At 44.8% G+C, this 23127-nt stretch overlaps 1 protein-coding gene across 11 annotated transcripts in view; it reads right to left on the bottom strand.

Moving 5' to 3' along the window:
• Nucleotides 1–3737: 3737 nt before the first annotated feature.
• The window catches only part of LOC135909965 (uncharacterized), a 118347-nt gene continuing 98957 nt past the window's right edge, over nucleotides 3738–23127 (bottom strand). For 8 of the 11 annotated variants that reach the window (XR_011514746.1, XR_011514748.1, XR_011514747.1 and 5 more), the window contains 5 exons: nucleotides 18457–18501; nucleotides 14869–16397; nucleotides 13449–13605; nucleotides 12007–12047; nucleotides 3738–10197 (listed from right to left, as the gene is read on the bottom strand). Coding sequence is in view for 1 of the 11 variants with exons in the window: in XM_070539419.1 (XP_070395520.1) it covers nucleotides 10188–10197; nucleotides 12007–12047; nucleotides 13449–13605; nucleotides 14869–15029 (369 nt within the window). In the remaining 10 variants the exon portion in view is untranslated. The remainder of the gene's footprint in view (nucleotides 10198–12006; nucleotides 12048–13448; nucleotides 13606–14868; nucleotides 16398–18456; nucleotides 18502–23127) is intronic. The other 3 variants (XR_011514745.1, XR_010566869.1, XR_011514751.1) reach the window with 2 other exon arrangements.

Genomic DNA, 23127 nt, shown 5'->3' with positions numbered 1-23127 from the left:
CAGACATCGCCTGTCATTTTTAAATTTAGAATGTAAGGGAATAATATTCAAAACATCATCTATTATTAGTAAGTAAAAATTTTTCTGGTATCAGTGAAACTACCGTTAGAATCCAGGCGGTGCTAGCGTCGCCTGCGATAACGGGCCCTATTGGCCCTAGGGGAATGTCACGGGCTTGGCTAGGCCTCCTATAAAACCTTGAACTCGCTGAAGTGAGGAAAACTGTCAAAGAACAGGAGGTCTACAAGCACTGCACGAAGAGAAACTTTGATAAAAGGTACAGTACCGAGATACCGGACATACAACCTGGAGAACATGTCATTGTAAGGAAAGGAGTTGTAGCTTAAATTCTAAATTTTGCAAACCATTTCAAGTGATAAGGACTCAATCCCAGCATGGAATATTGAAGAATGTCTGGTACACTGGAGCCTCGGGCCAAACAGAGTATGCCTCTATTGGCAACATATTCAAGCATTGCCCCAGGAGCTGTAATCAAAAGAAGTCCGGAAGAGTGAAGCGGTCTGCACTGGATGCACGAAAGAAGACACAGAGGTGGGCTAGGGGACAAGTGAGGACGAAGAAAGTAGAATAAAATGGCGCACGACACCCGTCTCACTGAGATTGTCTTTTCTACTGCCGTTCTAGTTAGGAACACTACATACATTAGTAAAGAATTTTCTGCACATGTATGGCAAATCCACGAGGATTTGTGGGATCATTCGTTTGCTATTCGTAAACAAGCAGCCAAATCCAGATTGAAGCACGAATCCCTGATAGTCAACAGCGTTCGCTACACATGGGACAATGTTCGCAAAACAATTGTTCAGGCTCCTTGTGCCAGTTTCTAGGTACACAGAGTGACTCAATAATGAACAGAAACAAGCACTTTTGAACATAAATGCTCGAAGCTTATTTAACAATTTCAATTGGCTAGTAAAATGTCACAATCCGTCAGTTATCTGCGTGACTAAAACATGCCTTAACTGCATATCGGATTCCGAAATTGTTTATCCGGCTTATTCAGTCGCAAGAAGCAACAGGAAACTTGGAAAAGATGGGGGCGTAGCTTTCTTTATTAAAAAAGGCATCAAACTTTTAGCACTCCCAGAACTTCAGACTTCAGAGTCTGTTTGGCGCCGGATAAAGGTTTCTGGTATTGCCACAGCAGTGGGCGCTGTTTATGAACTGCCTGGTTCTGAAAATTTATTTTCCCATATTATGAAATTCATAGCCCAAAACAGATTTTATAATTATAATTTGTAACTACAGGTGATTTCAATACTCCTTGTATTGCTTGGGCCTTGTTAACTTTAACAGGTCGTTAAAGGCTGTTTGTTTTTCTTTGATTGATATGGCTGTTTCATTTGATTTAACACAGGTGGTTGAACATCCAACTCTTTTCTTGTCTTTGTTTTTATTGATCAACAACTACTACAGTACGGTTTTGAGTACGACATAGTTGATGGTTTATCACATCACAAGATGCTTTGGAACAAATTAACATAATCTGCGAACCCTGTAGCCTGAAATTTAACTTCATTACGACTTCACCCATGCTAATGATCATGGTATTTTTCAGCTGTTAGAATCCTCCTTTGGCGGTTTCGTGGTAATCAGTGAAACCTGCAATGTTGATACTTTGTTAGAACAGTTTTATAATATTATGTACACCTGTATGCTGCAGTTCGTTGCTCAAAAATGTTTAAAACATAACCCGACGTATCCATGGTACACACGTGACATAATCCAACCTCATATCACGCATTAAACGCGTGCTCAAGTGCAACAGGCTTTGCTGCGAAAATCACGATTCACTCCTTTTCTCGCTCAAATGTCAGCCAAAGACAAAAATGACAGAAGATATGAACTTTCATAACAATGCAATAACAAAGTTCATGAAAGAAAACCTATCAAAATTTTCAAAAGCAATACTTCCCTCTTCCCATGACTCTGTAGTATTCATAATCAACAATCAGATTTAAACTAATATAATCACCATATCTGAACTATTTTCATTCTGTCTTTCATCAAGATGATGGTTCCTACCCTCACTTCGTTTATAGTTCCATAATCTATTGCTAATTATTGACATGACTAAGAGCGTGGGACCAGATGCCATACCTAATATGTTCTTAAAGAGGTACTTGGAATGGAATGTGCTGTATCTTGCAGTAATTTTCAACAAATTGCTGGACACGTCAACCATTCCCCAAGCTTAGAAGATAACTAGTGACATCCCAGCATTTAAATCTGACGAACTGATAGCCAATTACTGAGCAATTTCTCTCATTATTCATAAGCACATTTAAAAGCATTTAACCTGTCACTCTCCTTTCCGAAAACCAGCATGGCTTTCAAAACGGTTTTTCCATTGTCACGCAGCTTTTTCAATTTACACACGACAGCTTCTGCACTGAATAACTGCGATCAAATGGACGACATTTTTATTGATTATTTGAAAGCATTTGACTTGGTCTGCCATAAAAATTTTGTGTAAACTGCGTTCATGCAATATTCAGTGGGACTGAATGACCAGACTGGATCACCGACTACTTACAATTAGGATCTCAATTTGTCACTTTTAATCACATGCAGTCTTCATCAGTCAGTCACATCAGGTGTGCCTCATGGTTCGATGCTTGGACCTCTGTTATTTGTAGCATACATTAACTATGTAGTAAATGTTATCAGTAACACAGCCGTCGAGCTGTGTCTACACTCTGATGACTGCATGCTATACTGCAATGCTACCAACGCTACTGATCAACACAATTAAATATTGTTTTTTCATTGCTCTGCGAATGAAGTAACATTTTAGTTTGCCACATATGTGACAAATTAAAATTAATTTCACTAAAATAGTCGCAATGACCTTTCGTAACAAAAAGCCACCGCCACATTTTTACAGTGCTAATGGTAGTTACCTGTCCCACGTTAATGACTTCAAATACCTGGGTGTTATTTTTTTTCACATAACTTAAAACGACATGCATGTAATAGGCAAGAAGCAATGGCACTTGTATTGACATTAAACCAATTTCTTTCTTTTTCTTAGGTTTAGGCAGCCAGCACACTTCGAACAGCCACCTTGACTGCAAATGTGTCGCCCAAGTCGCCAAGGAAGCATTTGAGGGAAAGCCACAGGCAATGAAAACAGTCACTTCTCCATGTAAACGATACTCTCTCTCAGATGACTCCTACACCTCACCACGCCAGCGCACCTGCACAAACTCCACCAACAAAGATGCCGCAGAGGAATGTGCAGGTCAGATGCAAGAAGCAATGGCACTGGTGTTGACATTCACGCAACTTCTTTTCCTTAGGCTTAGGCAGCCAGCACACCTCGAACAGCCACCTTGACTGCGGGTGTGTCGGCAGATTCCTGGTTGTACATATGCTGATAATAAACTTCAATAAACTTGCACTTGATAATAAACATGAAGGCAAATGGGACATTAATGCATTGCTTTTTTTAATATTTAGTGTACACATACAATGTTACTTTGCACCACTACAGAGCGTATTTTGAAGCTTCCCTCTATGCTTTTCACCTTTATGTACATGTTGTGTGGCCTTCAATGCCACAGTTAATGTCGTAGCACCTGCCTTGTCTGTGTATTGCACACTGGATTAAGCTTGCGATATCCACATGTGCAAAAGGCCTATGCTTCTCTGACAAATACAAAATGAGGTTTTACGCACAGTTCTGTCTTACTATAACAAATAACACTAAACAATCTCATTGTGGAATTGTTTATTATGGTAATGCATATGACGGTTATTTTTTAGTGACAAGTTGACAACTTCAACTGGTTAATCCGTCATGGGGAGGGATTATATGTACACATATAAAAAAGAAAAAAGAAGGGTGGGTGCGCGCGTGGGGGGGGTATAGGAGTAGATGCGGCACGAACAAACATACCAAATGCATGCAATATAACGTCCTCTTGACCCATTCCTTTAGGGTACCGTAACAAAGCATATTAAGCATACGGTTCATACAACTAACTCTGGTATTATTACATACCTCTGGCGACGCGAGCTATATATGCCATCACTCGCATTCGCGACTGCACCGGATGCCCTCCATATTCTTCTGGTTAATCGTGCTCACTGCGCCACGAGACAAAAGATCATGGGCACAGGTGCCTTTAAAGTATCTCCACCTTGTGAGACACTGCTGTGCGTGCCTAGGGAGCTGCCTGTGCAAACATTCCCTGGCACGCACCGGCCTTGGCGACCCCAACCTACGGACTACCATGCTTGGACTTTGATACACCCACTGTCCCTTTGGTGCCCTGGAGATCCTGCGCAGCCTGCTTAATTATAATCTCATATGCCCTCCTGATACTTCCATTTGTCGGTTACACGTGCTCTCCAGCTAGATCAGTACTTGTAAAGAAACCAACCTACCGTCGCGAGAACAAAACCACCCTGCGGGTTCTGCAACATACCGCGCCCGTGCGAGGAGAATTATGGAATGCCCAACGAGGGATCTGCCGACCAACACTTCAAACTCCAACGAGGAATCGGCCAAGCAGAGCTCCGAGCTCCTGACACATAACCTCGTTAAGCGACGCTTGCAACAGCTAACAGTGTGTGACCGTTGAAAACCACACACCACCGGAAACTTTAACAGGATCATCCTTTGACTGCATAACTGCCACCTGCACAGCCAACACCCGTACCATAGAATAAAGCCCAGACACCCCCACACACAGCTGCACGCACACCACATTGCACCATTACAAGCAACACGCTATCGGTTGCTCTGACTACTGTGTTTATCATCATTCTCAGCCCTTGTCCTTCATGCTGTACGACATTTTTACCATGAATTAGCCCAAGCAACCACTCTTGTTGACTATTGTCAAGTCTAGCAATCGTCTCGGGAGCTGGCAACCTCAACGTAGCAACATGGCGGCGCTCATGAACCCATGCAGGAAAGAAACAAAATAGGAGAGGCCCTGAAGTAGCGTTTTTGAAGTCTGAAATGTAGCCATGTTAGTGTGCCATTTCAATTTGCGCCTCCAATCAGCTCGCCGGGAGCAGATAGGCACGACTTTTGAATTTGCATTGCTACAAGCCACCGGAAGGGTGTCCTGCCAACACACGTCAGAACAAAGCCTACGAAACTTATGTAAGAGTTTTAGTGAAGCAGACGTGTTCCTGTGTTTTTCTGTGGCATGTTGAAGACTGCGTAAACTCGTGCCGCGATTGCTTGAGTGTGTCTGTTGCCGGTTCACACTCGCAATCACAGACCCAATACAAAACTCTCAATGTCCAAATGTCCAATGTCCAATGCTCCAAAGTCAGCTTGTACTGTGAACATGATGTGCTGAGAGAGAGGCACGGGAAGAAAAAACTTAGCTCACTTTTCGGAGGCCTAGAGCAGCAGCAAGAGCTTCAGGAGCACGGTGGCTATGGCAACACTGATATTAGGGGTAAGCAGTCTGTGGTATTTTCGAAGGTTGAAGTCAGGCTGCAGCCGTCTCGATGTAAAAAGCCGTTTATTCAATATATACAACCATATATATAAGGAAGAACAGAAGCCCCTCCTGGCAAATAAAGAAACGAAATGAATAACGAAACTGAATACAACATACCCCTCCCCTTATTTTTAGTGATTAGTTGTTAGTAAGTATTAGTAAGGAAACCCCAAGGCATGCACACTGTACTTATTTACACATATTTACAGAGTATGTATACAATGTCAGACGACCAACTAGTTGGTCTCGTAGTCTTGGAGCCAGGCCGGTGGCCGGCGCTCTTGGGTCGGCCGCTTTCTATGTCGCACTGGCAACAATGGCTACGGGCTCGTAGATTGCTGCTGCAGTATGCCAGGAGGCTGTGCCTGCATCCTGAGCGAACACGGCTGTAGTACAGCAGGCTGCAGCACATCAGGGGACTAAGGCTGTGGCGTGGCGGGCTGCAGCGCATCAGGAGATCGCGGCTGTAAATTGGCAGGCTGGCCTGGTTCCCAGGTGCCCCTCTCTGGAACCCTGGAAAGCTTGGAGGCATTCCATTTATGGCCGTCTCCAAGTCGGAAAGAGGCTGCTCCCCTCCTCTTGATCACCTTAGTAGGTCAAGAAAAGGCGCAGTCTCCCTTGACACGAACGGACGGTTTTTTGATATGGACAAAGTTACCAACGGCTATCTTCGTCTTCTTGGTGGCTCTCCTTTTGTCCGTGTAGTGCTTGCTGCTCTGCTGTTGACGCCGAACCCTTTGACGAAGTCGCGCCAACTCCTTGGCTGGGTCTTCCGCAAATGCTGGAGCTGAGAAACCCACGACATCCAGCCTGGCTCGGGGCATTCTACCATGCAGCAGAACTGCTGGGGCAACCCCGGTGGTGGCGTGCGGAGTACAGCGGTAAATGGCAAGGTATTCTGTGGCAGCTCGCCGGAGTGGTCATATTTCGAGGAGTGCGACTTGAATCAAGTTTTTCAATGTGCGATTGAAACATTCTATTTGCCCATTGGCTTGGGTGTAGTAGGCCGAAGAATGTGAAAGACTGATGCTTCCGTTTTGCAGGAAAGTGATGAAATCAGGCGAAGTGAGCTGAGGCCCATTGTCACAAACAATCTCTTATGGGTAGCCTTCATGGGCAAAAACACTTGTTAAAACATCTTTCACGGTGCTCGTGGACACTTCGCTGCAAAAATATACCTTCGGCTATTTAGAACGGTAGTCAACAAGTGTTACAGCAAATCTGCTGTTGTAAGCTGCATGCTCCAAAGGCCCAACAATGTCTAGGCCAAGCTTATGCCACGGTCGCTCAGGCCATTCAACAGGTTGCAACGGTGCTGGTGATGTGTTGGCAGACTTATCTGCCTCCAGGCAAATGTGGCAGTTTTCTACTGCCGTTTCCACTTGCTTATCCAGAGAGTGCAGAGCTCGGGGCCACTGTGTTGCTGCAGGACTGCTCCCTGCCCACAGTCAAACGCGTCGGTCGACACAATAACTGGAAGTGATGGATCAAACATATGGACGGCCTGTACTGGAAGGACGAAAGCATTTCCTTGACCCTCCTGAAACTGCTGTCTACTTCAGCTGACCAGACGAACGGCTCATTTTTGCAAAGTAAGACTCTCATACGCTCGACCACTTGCGTCAAGTGTCGAACAAACTTGGAGTAATATTCTACGAGACCCAGGAATGAAAGAAGGGTGCCAGCATCAGTTGGCACTGGTGTGTTAACTATAGAGTCTACCTTCTATGGATGTGGCGAAATACCACGTGCGGTGACCTTGTGCCCTAGAAACGCAAGTTCTGGAACATTGAAGAGGCATTTGTGGTTCAGTTTCAGACCTGCGTTCTTGATATTTTGCAGCACGGTCTTCCAGTTTGAAAAGTGTTCTTCTGCAGTCTTGCCAAAAATGATGACATCGTCAATGTAGAACATGCCAGGGCAGCAGTCAAGGATTGTCACCATCTTCTGAAATGCCGCTGGGGCGAAAACCAACCCAAAGCAAACTTTTCCGTTTTAAAAAACTGAAAAGACCATCACGAGTGATGAAAGCTGTCAGATCCCTGCTGTCAGGGTGCAAGAGAACCTAACAGGAAGCCAAGTCAAGTTTTAAGAAGTGTGTAGTGCCTACCAAAGCGTGAAGCAGTTCCTCTGTGTGGGGCAACGGGAAACTGTCTGGAAGAATAGCTTAGTTCGGCTCTCGAATATCTACACATATCCTGATGCTACCATCTTTCTTGTTAACAACAATGGGGGACACCTATTCAGAAGCATCGATGCATTCAATGATGACAAGGCTCAGCAACCTCTGAACATCATTTGATACTGATGACCGGAAAGAATATGGCAGACGGCGAAGCTTCGAAGTTACAGGCTGCCCGCCTTGCTGCGTCTTGATGCGATGCGTGAACCCCTTAGCAAGACCCAACTCAGGACTGAAAAGTGAACTGAATTCACGTGCTAAGGCTGGCGGAAGATGTTTGCCACGGGGCTGCGCGCTTGACGGTGTGGAAATGGAACAGGATAGCGGGTCAACGATAGTCGGCAGCGGAGCAATGTACGTGTACAAGCACTTGAGAGCAGAACCCTCAATGCGAAGATTCAAGCCTTTAATGCCGCCAAGACCGATCAGACAAGTTCCTCGGTGAACAACATAAAAACGTAGCGACGCTGTGCGACCTTTAAACCGAACGTCTGCCTGGAAACAACCTAGCACGGAAATCGGTCGTTGAGAGTAGTCAAACAGAGTAACATGCAGAGAAGGCAGGAGCGGAACGCTCTGAAAATATAGACTGAATTCTTGCTCCGACATGATTGACACAGACGACCATGAATCGACAAGGAATGTCAAGGTGACATTCGCAACTTGCACTTGAACATGGATTCCGCTACGCGTGGAACGTTGCACAGTCAAAACTTGCTCAGCACTACTAGATGATGAAACATCTTCATGAAATTAAACTTCACTAACTCGGCCTTGCATCTGAGTTCGTTTGCGGTTGCACACCCTTTGAAAGTGGCCCTTGCGACCACAAAACGAACAAGTCTTGTCAGGGGCTGGGCACTGCGGCCGATGTGGTCCCACAAGCCGCATCGGAAACAATGTGGCGAAACGGTGCGTCTACTCTGTTCTCGGTTCCGTTCAGGGGGCGGTTCCGATGTGGCGCACGTGAGCCGCGCACACTCCTCGTTAAATTCTGCTGAAAGGTGGCTGTCGGCTGTGAATTGCTTTTTTTTGCGAAAAATGCGACGATGGTTTAAGACGCTGCCGCAATGAAGTTGCTTCGACCGAAGCACAAAGTTCCTTTAACTCTTTAGCCATTTGCTCAAACTGAAGTGCAATTCGAAATAAATTCTCAAATGAAAGTGTGGAACCCTCGAGCAGGAACCACTCACGTACGCCAGTGGAAGCTATGCCGATAACGAATTGATCCCGCAGAGTATCATCTTGCAAGGCAGACGAACAATGTGACGCTAGCTCTCGCAGAGCAGCAAGAAATTCATGAACGGACTCGCCTGTGTTTTGCCTGCGGCAGTGAAAGCGATGACACTCGACGATAACGTTGCACGATGTCGAAAATTGGTGCCGCAATGCAGCGAGTGCCGAGTCGTAACTGCCAGGAGGGGCCAGGACAGACTTGTCATCGGCGAGTGCTGCGGCACTTGGCGTTGCCGGTGCTGCAGCGCTGGTCCCTGCATGCAGCGTCTGATAAATATGCTGGCCCTCCGCCCCCAAACAATGCAAAAAAATAGCCTTGCGTTGCTCCCGCTTGAATGTGGCGGCTCCGGATACCAGCAAGTACACGTTGAACATCTTTTCCCACTGCTCCCATGGCAATGACGGGCGCCCAGGAGTTGCAAGGAAAAACGGCGGCAGAGCAAGCCCGGTGAAACTCGTGGTGGGCGGATGAAGATGGTGCAGCGGGGCTGGGGGTACGTTCACGACATCCTCGTCGCCAATGAGGCACTTTCGAAGGTCGAAGTCAGGCTCCAGCCGTCCCGATGTAAAAAGCCGTTTATTCAACATATACAACCATATATAAAAAACGAAGAACAGAAGCGCTCCCTGGGGAATAAAGAACTCAAACGAATAATGAAACTGAATACAAAACAGTCCCAGTGTTCCTTTGCAAGAAACAGAAGGTCACTTGGGATGTAGAGATTGCAGTGGAAGTAGCAGCCAAACGCGAAGACACTGCCGAGGTTGATCCCGCAAGCGTTCATTTTGCCGCGGTCCCAACTTCAACTGAGGCTGTAGCTGCTTAATTTGGCCCTTCTGCGCCGCTACTACGGCACAATAGAAGGCGTCGGCCTATTGTTTGTGGATCGTTTAGACTATGTTGACGACACCACGGTTAAGCACGTGGCTGCCTATAAGCAGCAGGCTACACTGCTGCAGTACTTACAGCCAAAGAAATAGATACTTTGTGTGAAGTTCATTGATTGATTTGTAAAAGCTCTTTACGCGTTTTTTACATGATTTTATATATCAAATTTGACTACATCGAACTATTTCGCACGATTCCGGGTTGAGTTGGCTCAAGACCGTCCTGCCATCCCTGTAGAAGCTGTCCACAGTGACCGCCACCTCCCAGAAAGTCTGCCCCTCCCTGGCTTCCACCATATCGGAAGAGTCAAAGACTTGCATTACTCCATTCTGCCCAAGAAGATGCAGACTGTAGGCTCCAGGTGGGGGGGCAGCTGCAGTGGATTTCCCGTTTATGGTAGCCTGCAAAACATGCGTTTGCATTTTGGCACACATGGAACGGGAACCATGAAACAAGACTAACCATGAAGAAAAACAATCATTTTTCAATGGCAGCTTTATATGCCTCTTTCTTCCACACTGCAGGTGCTTTCTTGCCAAGTAGACAACTTGGGTAACTGGATATGTGCCATGGGGTGTGTTGCCCATTCTTCGCCAATCCCCCAGAATGGACAAGTGCCACAGTGACGCAAGGGGCGTAGAAGCCTTAAATGCATTTACACATCTGTCACATTCCTCCGTGCATGCAACCCTCATTAACGTATGCTTTGAAGCAAAGAGCCAACAGCTACAGGCAACAGGTACTGAACTGTGCATGTGTCATTCACTACCGCTGCTACTTGGCCAACTTGAACAAGCTTTGCGACATTTAGGTTCAAACACGGGATTGGATGCGCACATTTTCTTTGAAGACAGATGTCTATGTTCATGTTTTCTCTGCGATGCTCCTTTTCGTGGTCCCACCAGTCCAGCTCACCTCTGCTATGCTTGCATGCTGTACTACTGAGGTTCACTGTTCTGCCGAACCACTGGCATAGCAGGATGTGACATTTGTAACTACGTACTACGGTTTCGTACCTACGTACTGCATATCGATGTGCACTAGGTACTCATCGTAACTTAAGGTACTGACCAATGAAAGTCTAAACACGCTTTAAGAACCATTGCTCCCCTCCCAAATATAGTCATAGCACGATCCAAACGTGGTTCTCACTGTTACGATATGAAATATGCGAAACAGTATGAAAATATCACAGGTCAGGTAATATTGCTCTTATCAATATTGCTCATGTCAATATTGTCTCATTGTTTAGCATCTATTACACCATAGCAAAGTATGAGCATAGTGGCAAGTGGTCATACATGGCTCTCAGCCTCCCCCTTCAGGAAGCAGATACTGTACAAAGGGAACACGTGTCTTACATGCGTGGCTTACACCATAGCTTCCGAACACAATTTGAACATGCAAATCTTGCTGTGCGGTTGACATCACCGTACCTAAGACTTGGGAAGAATGAGATTCGATCAAAATAGGAGCAATGATTCGAAACAAGGTTCAAAAGAGTCTATTGGTACCAATGACTTTTCTCGTGTTTTAAAGTGCACATACATGCTTAAAAATCGGCTACAGCTACATGCAGTGATACATAACACACATAGTGATCGGGGTTTTCCCATTTCAATTTGTGCTGATAGCAAGAAAATTAAATTCTACTTTCTTTTTCATCAATAATAACCAATTGTGAAATAATAGCTGCATCATAAAAGTCTTGCAGTAAATCAATCGGTAGTAATCACTCTTAACCATTAGACTCTTTTTAGTGCCAAAACAAAACTTTTTAAACATTCATTATTGTCTCACGCCATGTCAACTTTCTGCGAAACTTGAAACTAGGCTACTTGGCGAGGTTCCATGAATCTCACGCAAGCGTAAGAACAGCAACACAAACGCAAAGAAACAAGACTGAACACTTATTTTTGTTCCTCCTTATTCCAAATAATTTTTTTTCATCAGTATGCACTACAACATAAACTAAATTCATGTTTTTTGTGTCCATGTCCTTGTTCTCAAATGTTACTTCAGGAATCATGCACGCTGTCAATGTGTCTTTCTAGCATCGCAATCTCCAACATATAAATATTCCAGTGTACACTCTTATTCCATTTTGGTGTACTGACTGTCCTCTCCTGCCTGTTTCACAAACCATCTGTATGTTGTAAAATAAAATAGTGTGCCCAGAGGTCACAAGTGACGAGTCCCATTTCACTTACATTGCTGGTGGCAGGACGTGAGGGTAGTGACAGGAAGGGTACTGAAACGCAACATAAAAAATATTAGCGACTGCATGAGGACAGGCAAAGAGGTACATCCCTTTGCCATGGACACCATAACTTCCTCAAATCACAAGAACACTCAGCTGTTTAATTGTTTTACAAGTTCAGTTCTTATTACTGACTTGCTATGTTACCAACGTGAAAACCCCCCCCTTTTTTTTAGTTTAATTACCACAGTTAGTTGCTGAGGGCATCATTTCATTTCATTTTTATTCCTTAAAGACCCTGTGACAGGGTATTACATAGGGGGGTTCCATCTCCATGCACATGAAGAAAGTAACTGTCAATTCGTGTTCTTGTCGTAAAAGGTGCTTTTCTCTGCTTGAACACATATTTACATCTAACATCATGGCTTCTCTCGTCAACTTGCGGTAACCGAAACATTCTTCAAGGGCCCTTTTTATCATCTGTACCCATGCAATGGTCTAGGTAAAGTTAGTCCCTATTCTTAGGAAAGCTGATGGCACAAATGACTTAAACCACTTTCACACAATTCCGCAAGCATCAGACTTTATATCCTGGATGAATATTCCACATAACCTCTTCCGAGCTAATTATGAGAAGTATTCGAGGTAATGTGCATTAGAAACTACAAGGGGGCTCATGAGGATATCCAAACTCAAGCCGTTCATATTATTCACAATCAATCCTACACTGTCTCTTTCTATACACTTCACTGTCTGTAGGTTACCGTAGTACCTTGCAATTTTATATCGAATTCAACAATAATTCAAATTCTGCAAAAAACTTGGAACAGTGCATGCACTCTCGAAGTTAGCGCTCTTTGGGGCTTATCTTCTCCCAAACTAATAAACACCACCTACCTTGCTTGGCTATTCTTAATGTGTGCCCTTTACTTTCAGATCAGAAACGTCAAGCGCTTATTAACTAGCGATAGCATTCTTGAAAGGATAGTAAGCAAAGTGTTTAAAGGGAGGAAATCCATGTAAGATGGATGAGGATGATTGCTTGGGGACATGATAAGAGCCAGAGAATAGTGAATGGAATAATTGGTATCGATTCATAGTTACTAAAGTGCAAAATACGAACGTGAAGGGAAGACCCGAAGCAACAGGACTATGTACCGATTATCAACTGATGTTTCTTTATTGGAACGAGCATATTATATTGATGGAGGCATGTTTGTTAGTGGCATGATAGAGTGTTATTATCGCGACCATGTGTGAGAAGAAGCTTGGCATCTCTATAAAATGCTTGTTCCAATAAAGAATCAGCCGAGAGCCAGCGCAAAGTCCTGTCGCTTTTCTTCCCTTCATCTTCGTATTTTGCGCTGTAATAACTATGAAGCCCCAGACCGCATACATATTTTTGAAGTACCACCATGGTATCTAACAAGTCAGAACATATGCCAAGCTCACCATCTTGCTTGACAGCCAGTATCTTTCCAAGCGAATCTGCCGACGGCCATTTGGAGCAACCGGGTTCTGGAGGCAGACTGCTAGTTCCCGATTTCTGGACGTCGGGAAAGTTGCAGCTTGGAGCCCTGCTTGGCCCTCCTTGTCCACTGCCGTGAGACTGTTCACCGTGCACAGCCATGCCCCAAATAAAAAAAATATGCGTTGAAGATAGCTGCTTGTGGTTGTGTAGTCAGATATGTATGTAAAGCTGCCACTTCATTGATTTCGTTAATTTAATTCTACGCCAGTGGGCCTGCTGTGCTGATCGATTGCAGATGTTAATAAAAAGAGGGAAAGGGGGGTCTGCAAAAAGGTGACACCACACAAGCAAAGCCTCTATCCACGTTTAAAAAATCAATGTGACGATACCTCGAGGCTAATTCGGCTTTAGAGAAAGAAGCTCAATTGTCATCACAACATTAGGACTCTCATTTTCAAACTTGGATTGAGATAGTTCTGTCTTGCCAATTGTCTCACTCAAATGGGTCCTGTCTCTGATTCACAGCTCACATAAGAAACAGCAAACATATTCACCGACAGATTCAGATTTCCCAGACCGATTTCGGTCAAGGATGTTTACATACATTGAAAAAAGACACCAAAACGTTAGGCCTGTATTAAGGCATCCACACCAGAGGAACTGCCCCACAGGCCATATTATCCAACACAGCTAAAGCTCTCTGATGACTGCAGTTCATACAGTCATGTAACCTGTCCATACATGGTACGAAGGGCCAAGGTACAACCTGTGGAGAAAACTCTAGGCATTTTTATGTCAGATGCTAATGACAGAAAGGAAATGTTAATGTTCACTATGCTGTGCTCACAGTTAGCAGGCAATGCTGAGGTTGCCATGCAAGTAGTCCAGCTATAGGAATTTCACTCTGTTTTACTAGTTATCTTTTAATTTGCAATGCTTTCTATGGAATAACCTACTTCACATCACAAATGCAACATGTGGCCATAAGGTTATCAGTGCACCCTTGTGCTTCCAGCATGTACCATACTGTCTGGTTGCAAGCTTAAGCAAAAACTCTGGGCTGCGGCCACTGGTATCAGAAACGTGCCACTTCATTAGTACGGTGCTAAAGAGGTTCCGATCTATGATGCCTCCCATGTTGCATGAGGCCTAATGTTACATACAATTAATAGATACCGTACATTTCCTTTTATATGTGACGCACCATGTTTTAGTCGCAAATAGAGCAGTGAGACAACTCACTCTAGCCTTCATAGCATTCACCTGCTATGTGTAAAATGTGCTGTGTTGTGCCAAGAATTCAGTCGAGGTTTGTGCAAGTGGACTAGGTTCACTCTGGAAAACTTAAAATGGCGACAGAAACGCAGTTTGAACAAAACATTAAACCTTTCCAAAACTTACGCTAGGGTGCAGAGCTTGCCAGGTGCTGCAGGGATGTCTTGCTGCGCCGCCCTGGCCTTCAGCAGCAGGCCAAACTCTGAGGGACGCATTTGGTGCGCGTTTGAAGCCCTTTCGCCGTGCTGCACAAGGCGGCTGCACACCTCCACCCTCCCTCCAACCATACCGACAATGTAGTCAATCCGAATGATGTCATTTTCTCTGAGAATTCGAAGTGCAGGGACGTGCTCGGGACGTCAACCATTCCACATGAGCATCGCTAACCATATGTCCTGTTCAGCTTCGATGGTGTCTATAAAGGCATCTAAATCTTCTAGGACGAAGCTGTCTTTCAACCACTCGCTGAATGTCCTGATCTTCCTTCTGTTGCAATACGTCACTGTGTCTGGAACTAGGACCATGACATTAGGTTGAACAGTGGATACAAGACCCGTAATCTTGGAGTTTGGGAAGAATGAGCCTTTGATACCGGACAGTTTCCTTCGTGCAGAGAACTCCTTTGGGTCAAGCAGTAGCTCAGCGATGTCGTTGTCGGAAAACGAAAGAGAGAGAGAATGAACGTTTTTAACGGGTGAATGCAGCTTTGGAGAGGCATCCTCATTCCAGAATGCCTTCAGCTCAGGCCGCGTCATGGGACCTCGCAATCAACCGTTGCCGATTCTCGAGGTCGGAGCTGGCCAAGGCTCTCTCACACAGCTCATCAGTGGGGTAAGGGTTCGGAGGTTGGGCATCAAAGAGAACCTTGTCCCCGACGCTAAATAAGTCATTAAACTCTTTTCAGGCTGAAGCAAGGACTCGTCAATGTTATCAATAGAAAAGTAGTAACACTCCATATTGTCTTCACCGAATAATATATATGCGTGGCTTGAATTGACGGCTTGGATTGAGCCAGGAAGTCCACTTCCAATGCCGTCACTACCTGGTTGGTACGCTGCCTGCTTCGTTGCGGGGCTGCTCGTATGTGCCATTTTTCTTTGAAGTTCTATGTGAGTGGCCTGATACTTAGCTCTGTGGCTTGGTGGACATTTTACTGCATCTAATATGACTACATTGCCTAGCTTGAGCCCCAACTTTGTTAGGTCATGGTGCCTATTTTTCTTGAAGAACACCTTGTCAAAAGAAACACTAGCTCGAAGTGGACGCACTAAATCCACAAAACCATAAAGCATCAACAACTTTGAGACGGTGCCTGTGACATTACAGAGCTCAAAGGGTGCGTCAGTCATGTCGAGATGTTTCTTGTCAGCCGGACTGTGGCTCTTTGCTCCACTGTTTCTGGTAGATGCGAGAGGTTGTGTGGATGTGTAAACTCTGCTGTCTGAACTGACAACAATCTTGCTGGGAAAATGTCTCGCCACCAACCCTATGGTTTCAGTTCTTGCACCGAACCGGCCGCGGATTGATGGTGGAAGTTGTGATAGGATGCCTTGGAGTCTGGAGAGAAGCACGCCTTTGACGGCGCTCATGGCATCATTGAGGAGGTGCTCCAACGTGTTGCCCAGCAGTGTCATCATCCTGCGTGGATTTAGCACCTGGCAGGAGGTTTCAGGTGTGCAATGCAGCAGGAAGAATTGTTTACAATCATGCAACCAATGCCAAGAAAAAAGAATATGCATCGAGATGATCAACAAGGCAGTATATTGCTTAAAAGTTTCATTACCTTCAGCTGTAGTTATCACAGTCAGAATAATTTATTCATGGTCGCTGAGCCTTGAAGACGTACTGCAAGAGCTTATCTCGTATTTCTTGTTGTTTCTTTTTTTTTGCCTTGTTAGTAGTTAGTGGCCACAATTGTAGTATATGAGGCATAAATTTCTCACATTTAAAATCAAGCATAATTTACACAAACTTTTAATGCAATTAACTTAAAGTGCAAGCTAAATGGAACACTGATTCTCGGTGGTACAAGTGGAAAACAACTGAAAGCAAAATGCAGAGCATAGTAGCCGCAATTTATTGCATTATTAAAGGAGGGCCAAAGGTGGAATGAAAATGCCGGAGACATAGCAACTTCCTCACATTTCTGTGAATACCTCAGGTGTCTGGTGACTACGAAAAAAATGCAGTGCAATGAAATGGAAAGGCAAGTTAGGATAGTAGCAATATTGTAAAAAAAAAGGGAAATAACTACAGACACAGTACAAAAACGTAATAAACAATGAAAATGCCAAAAATTTTTGAGATCATTGCCGCCTTGAAAAGAAGCAGCAAAAAATGTATGTGTATGGTACTTTTCGCAATGGGTAAGTATACAGGATGCCACATTTTTGGATTAGACAAAATTTTTAGAAACCACCTGTGGCAAGAGCATACTTCTAGTTATTGAGCTGCGTTACTTGAGGTGAACATTACTTGCACGAAACACTGAAATGCATAAATGACCAATTAAAAACCGTCACTAGTTTTGAACGAATTACATTACGGCAAATTGCAATTTACAAATGGTAGCGCAACTGCAAGGCATATCCGCTAGGAAATAATTCTGAGGATGTGCCACTGGTTTAGATACACGTGCCATCGCACTTCCAGTAAAAATGCACAGCTGTCTCACTTACCTCGAAGGAAATGCCACTTATGCATTGAAGCACAAAAATAAATCGGACACTCATGTATTTCGTTGCATATTTTGGGGAATTTATATCTCGACACTGGTGTCATCCCGAAAATTTGTTCCTAGTGAATAAGCTTTGCAAACACTCACTAGCTACAATCCGTAAATTGAAATACGTGTCCTGAAGTAATTAGATAAAAACCTAATTAGTGAAATTTGCTTAACTGATCACTCATTTTGATTTCTCGTGCAAGTAATTTTATGCGTTGCACATTGCAATCACTCAGTTCAGCCCTTGGGCGCGGCCGGGCAGCCACCATTGAGGGTATGAGCCATTGTTCATTGCTGCGAATCTCATATGTGGGTCTATTCTCTTTTAAGTTTGCTATGTTTGTTATTAGGTTGCTTCTATTTTTATGGTTGCATATTGCAATCACTCAGTTCAGCCCTTGGGCGCGGCCGGGCAGCCACCATTGAGGGTATGAGCCATTGTTCATTGCTGCGCGTCTCATATGTGGGTCTATTCTCTTTTAAGCTTGCTATGTTTCTTATTAAGTTGCTCCTATTTTTATGCGTTGCATATTGCAATCACTCAGTTCAGCCCTTGGGCACGGCCGGGCAGCCACCATTGACGTTTAGCGCAACCACGTGACGTGACGTGACGTCACGACAGCCGGAGGAAAAGCTGGGCCCCAACTCGCGCAATATGCAACGCATTCTTCGCTTAACCAAGCGAAGCCTGGCCATTTTTTCAGATAAAGAAATTTCTCTAAGTAGTCTATCTCAAGGAATAGAATTACGTTATCTGCCACAGTTGATTAGTAAAAATTCTGTACATCATAAAAAACATGTACCCCGTAGTCTGTACCAGGAATTCAACGTACAGCATAAAAAGTTCACCAGCTTTCGATCTGTCCAAGTACCCCATATTTACTTCATTTTAAAGCACACTTTCTTCAGAAAAATTAGCAAGAAGATGTGCGTTCAAATCTAGCACAAACAAAAACTGCAATCCGTAATGTCCAAATCTCAAATCTTACCTCAAATAGTGTTAAGCCCACTCAAACAGCCTTGACAAAAAGTGCCTGTGATAAAGATGAAATAAAATTTATTTATTTTCTGGAGTGCAAACAAATCACAATAATTCTCTCTTACCATGAAAATATATTGTGAGGGAACAATATAAGGGTATTACAGTTTGTGCTTTCTTTAGTATATGAAAATCTGTGTGCCCATTACAATCAAGAGCACAATGCATATTCATTGTCAGTCTGAAAACTTAAGGTGCACATCATAATCGAACGCTCGTTATAATCAAGTAAACATGCAAATTTTTCTCTCAACTATAGTTACTTAGGGCACTGCAATGATCAAAGCAAATTCGCAATAAATAAATCCATTTAACACACACAGACATATACACACATACGGGAGCCACAGAGAGGAGAAATACAAAACGACCACACAGGAAGGATCTGATGGCAAATTAAACGAGACGACACTTCTGCTACAAATTGGGGTATGTCCGAAGAAAGTGAACCAAAGGTCAACTGCAGGATGTTGGAACCTTTCACACGGCGAAACTATATCTTCAAACCTTCACAAACAAATACATCTAAACCAGGTACTTGCTATGATCCTAACTGAATCCAATGGATTTTAGCATGATAATTTCATAAAAGCCATTCAAGTTCCAATTATAGTTGCCCTACTATATAATGCATGCATACATGCGTTTTTTCTTTCTGATTCGAAAGCATTAAATGACCCATTGAGTGAAAACAGCCGGCGTCTGTCGGCTGGACAAGCAAAAACATTTGGAGTGCGCTTCAGCTTGAAGAGTGGAATGCAATAACATTCAAAGACCCCCGACTGCTTGTCGCGCTTCCCAACAATCACAACTTTCTTGCAGATGCGTGGAGAAAAGTGCCATCTGGATGGTATTGTTGCAAGGAACCAGGTGGGCCGCACCATTCTATGAATAATAGAAACGCTGGAAATGGGGTTTGTGTTTGAGGTTACACATAATAGAATTATTTTGGTTGTGGAATGTAATGATTTTTCTCGAAACGACGTCCGACGGCAACGCCAGATTTTTTCCAACACAGGGCCTTTAACGCAATATCGCGTAAGAACGGCACCTAAGTTGCTATTGGCTAAGACATCACATCACGAGCGCACCTCGATGGAGCAGAGCGGGCAGGGGAACACCTGCTGCCGCATTAGCGCGCCGGGTGTTACGTGAGGGGAGAGGACACCACCGTGACCACACATCACCCTCGCTCTCGGAAGCCTTTGTTCTCTGCGTGTTCATTCTCCCTGCAGGCTATTCACAACTTTCACGGCCTATAGGGGGCATCACCTTAAATACAACGTGGCTGACTGAAAGATTAAGAACTAGAGCGGTCGGTGCAGTCCTGCGGTCATTTTGCTCAGTGACATGTTTCGCGTAGTCAAGTTCAAATGTCTCCTCAGTTTACGTGCCCGCAGTGGTCAGCCCGTGTAATGGCTCACATTGGGCGAGCAGAACGCAGCATTCGAAGCTTACTGGAAGGCGAGAAGTCGTAAACTCTGGTCATCTTATGTGCACGTCAACGTCCGTGACTGTTGAAGGCCTTTGCAAGCATGCAAACTTCGCGGCTTCGAAGCAAACCACACGAGCTGTGGTTTCAGTTTTACAGCGACGGTGCTATAAAGACAAGTAACCGTGCTTTTTCTTTGCTATTCTATTAATTCGACCGCTTTGAACTGGTACCATGACCTTTTATACGATGTGGTGCTTCCTGCAAATTGTTACTTGGACCGCTTCAATAGGCCGCCGTGTCGAGAAAAAAAACCTTCCTGCTGTTGCGCGATCCAAGTTCTTTACGTCGACGGCATGAAAAGAAGCCTCAAAGCAGCGTTTTGCGAGCGAAAATTTCTTCTCTAGTTATCCCTGCCTGTGTTCACAAAGCTGGATGTTGAACACAAGAAGCAAACAAAAACCCATATCTGACCGCTTTTGCGAGCTAATATGATAACCGTTCGCCCTTGTACTTTACTTACTGCGCTTTATGCGTGCTGTGCAATCTACAGTCTTGTGGTAGTTTTACAGCCTGCGTATGTTTTACCGCGTCTTGCCTATAGACAGATTAAGCGATACATAGCCTATATTTATCGGTCTGCAGCAATGCTCGCTTCATTCTTCCAGTTAACTTTATCAAAAAACATACATGCAAATCAGTTGAGGGTTCACTACTTGAACACTGCACAGTAGTTTAACATTTCTTGGACTAGGATTTGTTACCTTATGAGTGCACTCATGTGCACCTGTGCACACGTTGCAGCCACGCATCTAAGTGGAAGACGACGACAAGTACGAGTTCCAGGTCCCTCTATGCCTGCGTCACTTTGCTTCGATGCACAAATGAGAAACTCATCCCACTGTTCGAAAATGGTGGAAAGTCAAGCCGGCGTTGCAGAGCACGAACGCATGACCGAGAACAAGAAATTTTGAAGCAGCTAGAAGGCTTCACGGAGAATGTTTGCGCTCCAACGTAGCCGCAACGGCATGAGTGGCAAGAACACAAGCATCAATCATCATACAACATATTTAAGTTAGGATTGCGCATTATTTCTTTCCCTGCACATAATATAGTGCTATGCCTGCGTCATTATATAGGTAAGTCAATTCGTGATTTCAAGTGCTCGGAATCGTCACTCATCTGTCGTATTCCAAAAAAAGTCCTCCGGCATGAAGTGTACTCTGCAGGCCTTCATCACTTCTGCGATAGCTTTGCCGATCTGCAGCTTAATAATCAATTTCTTCCTCATGGATGCAGCCAGTGGGAATGAGTGAAGGCTCACATCACCTACTGCATTACTTTTGCATTGCAGCACGCAGCAAATGCGGTTACCTATGCTTGCTCATCTTATGTTAAGTGTCCTTAAGGGTCCCACGGGAGCCTTGAACGCGTTAAAACCAACCAAAAATGAAGGAAAAGCGTAGACAACGCCAATATGTTACGCGAACAGGCGGCAGAAAGCGGCGAGTATAATCTTTCGACTGTTTCTGGCCGCTGCCGCACAACAGTGCCACCGTCTGTGAAAGTTGCGAATCGCCTGCGTTGTAACCGTGCCTCGGCATGGCCTCGGTCTATAAGGCCAAATCAAAACTCGCCAAGCGTCTGGTAACGCCAGAAGACGACAACGATGAAGTGCGCAGTTGCTTTTGAAAGGCGAACGACTATCGCAATAAAAAAAATAAAGAAAAGAAAAAATTGCGTGTGCGAATTAATAGGCACTGGCGCTTTTGGCACTCCTCAACTACTTACTATCTGTTAATATTTTCCTGCTTCCTTGAGTTTGATGTATCGTCGGCAGTTAACCACGGCTGTACAGACGCGCAACAGATACATACATTCGATAAGCGTTGCGTCTGATTAAATTCCACCCCAGTCACATATGCGGCACCTTGAAGCGTGTTCGAATTTCTCGATAGCAATGGCTCGAGTATGCGAGGAGGACATATCGAGACAGATGTGGAATACCCATCGTGCTCGATCGCGATCACGGTGTAAGAATAGGATAGGTGTGCGAACGGCGGCCGCTAAACATGGAGCGGCAGTGCCCAACACTGGTGCATGTTTTGTTCACTCTCCGACAGGTGGCGCGACATTGTTAGGGGCCTACATTGGTTATGTTAGCGCCGCTCGCTCCTATCCCAACGCGGCTCGGCATTTCTTTTTCTGGTGTCAGGCGTGCACATGTGAGTGTGATGGGCAAGAAATGTTTTGTTCCCCGCTGCAGAACGGGTTACAAAGGCTGTACGGAGAAACTGTCTCTCTTTTCTCCACCGAAAGACGAAGAACGCTTGAACCTTTGGCGTCGAGCTATCCCAAGGAAGGATCGAGTCCTTCAGCCGAATGATCACGTCTGCGAAAAGCACTTCGAGCCTCACCTTGTGTCCAAGACCTGGACAGCGCACTACAAAGGACACGTCTTGGTGAGTGCTCCGCGAAAGGCATCGCTGGCGAGCGATGCTGTTCCCACAAGATTTCCCGACTGCCCGGCTTACCTATCTAAAACAGTGAAAACAAGGAAGCGCCCGGCGGAAAGACAACCGTGGTCGCAGTCGAAAAGAAAATGCGCTTCATCAAAAGATTGTAACGAGCAAGAAGCCTCGTGTAGCAGTGACAGTGGTGGCGTTAATGGGAGCTCGTTTCAAGCGTTGCCGAGTGCACCGGAGCACGACATGGATGCGTTTGAAGAGCAGACATGTGATAATATGCCTCAATCTGCTGGACCTAGCTCATCCCTGGAATCTGCGTTCGCAAGCTTGTTCGGCGATTTACCACGGTCGTTTCTTCCGTCAAAATCATGGGGATACCACCTGCTCGACTTTGGAGAAGTAAAAAGCGTCGTCTTCTCCCAACTGGAGCGCACCAAAGTACCTGTAAGCCGTTTACTGTCAGATGCAGGCCTATCGCCAGTGAGCACCGCATCTTCGTTCGTAACCACTAAAATTGTTGAAATTCATGAAGATATGCTGGCAAACATAACCGTGATGGGCAGGTCAGTTTCAATGGCAGATGTGCACTTTGAAGGTACTTTAACAACTATGGATGACGTTAAGGCTTTCTTAGAGCACGTTGATAAGACAAAACTGTGCAGTGGTGGACCGAGCACTCTGGAGTACCCGCACGCTGAAACAAAATGCGCATATCTGGACA

Source organism: Dermacentor albipictus, chromosome 1 (assembly GCF_038994185.2).
Source record: "Dermacentor albipictus isolate Rhodes 1998 colony chromosome 1, USDA_Dalb.pri_finalv2, whole genome shotgun sequence".
Lineage (NCBI taxonomy): Eukaryota > Metazoa > Arthropoda > Arachnida > Ixodida > Ixodidae > Dermacentor > Dermacentor albipictus.
The sequence above is the reverse complement of the archived record's forward strand: the minus strand, read 5'-3'. Positions and strand labels throughout refer to the sequence as shown.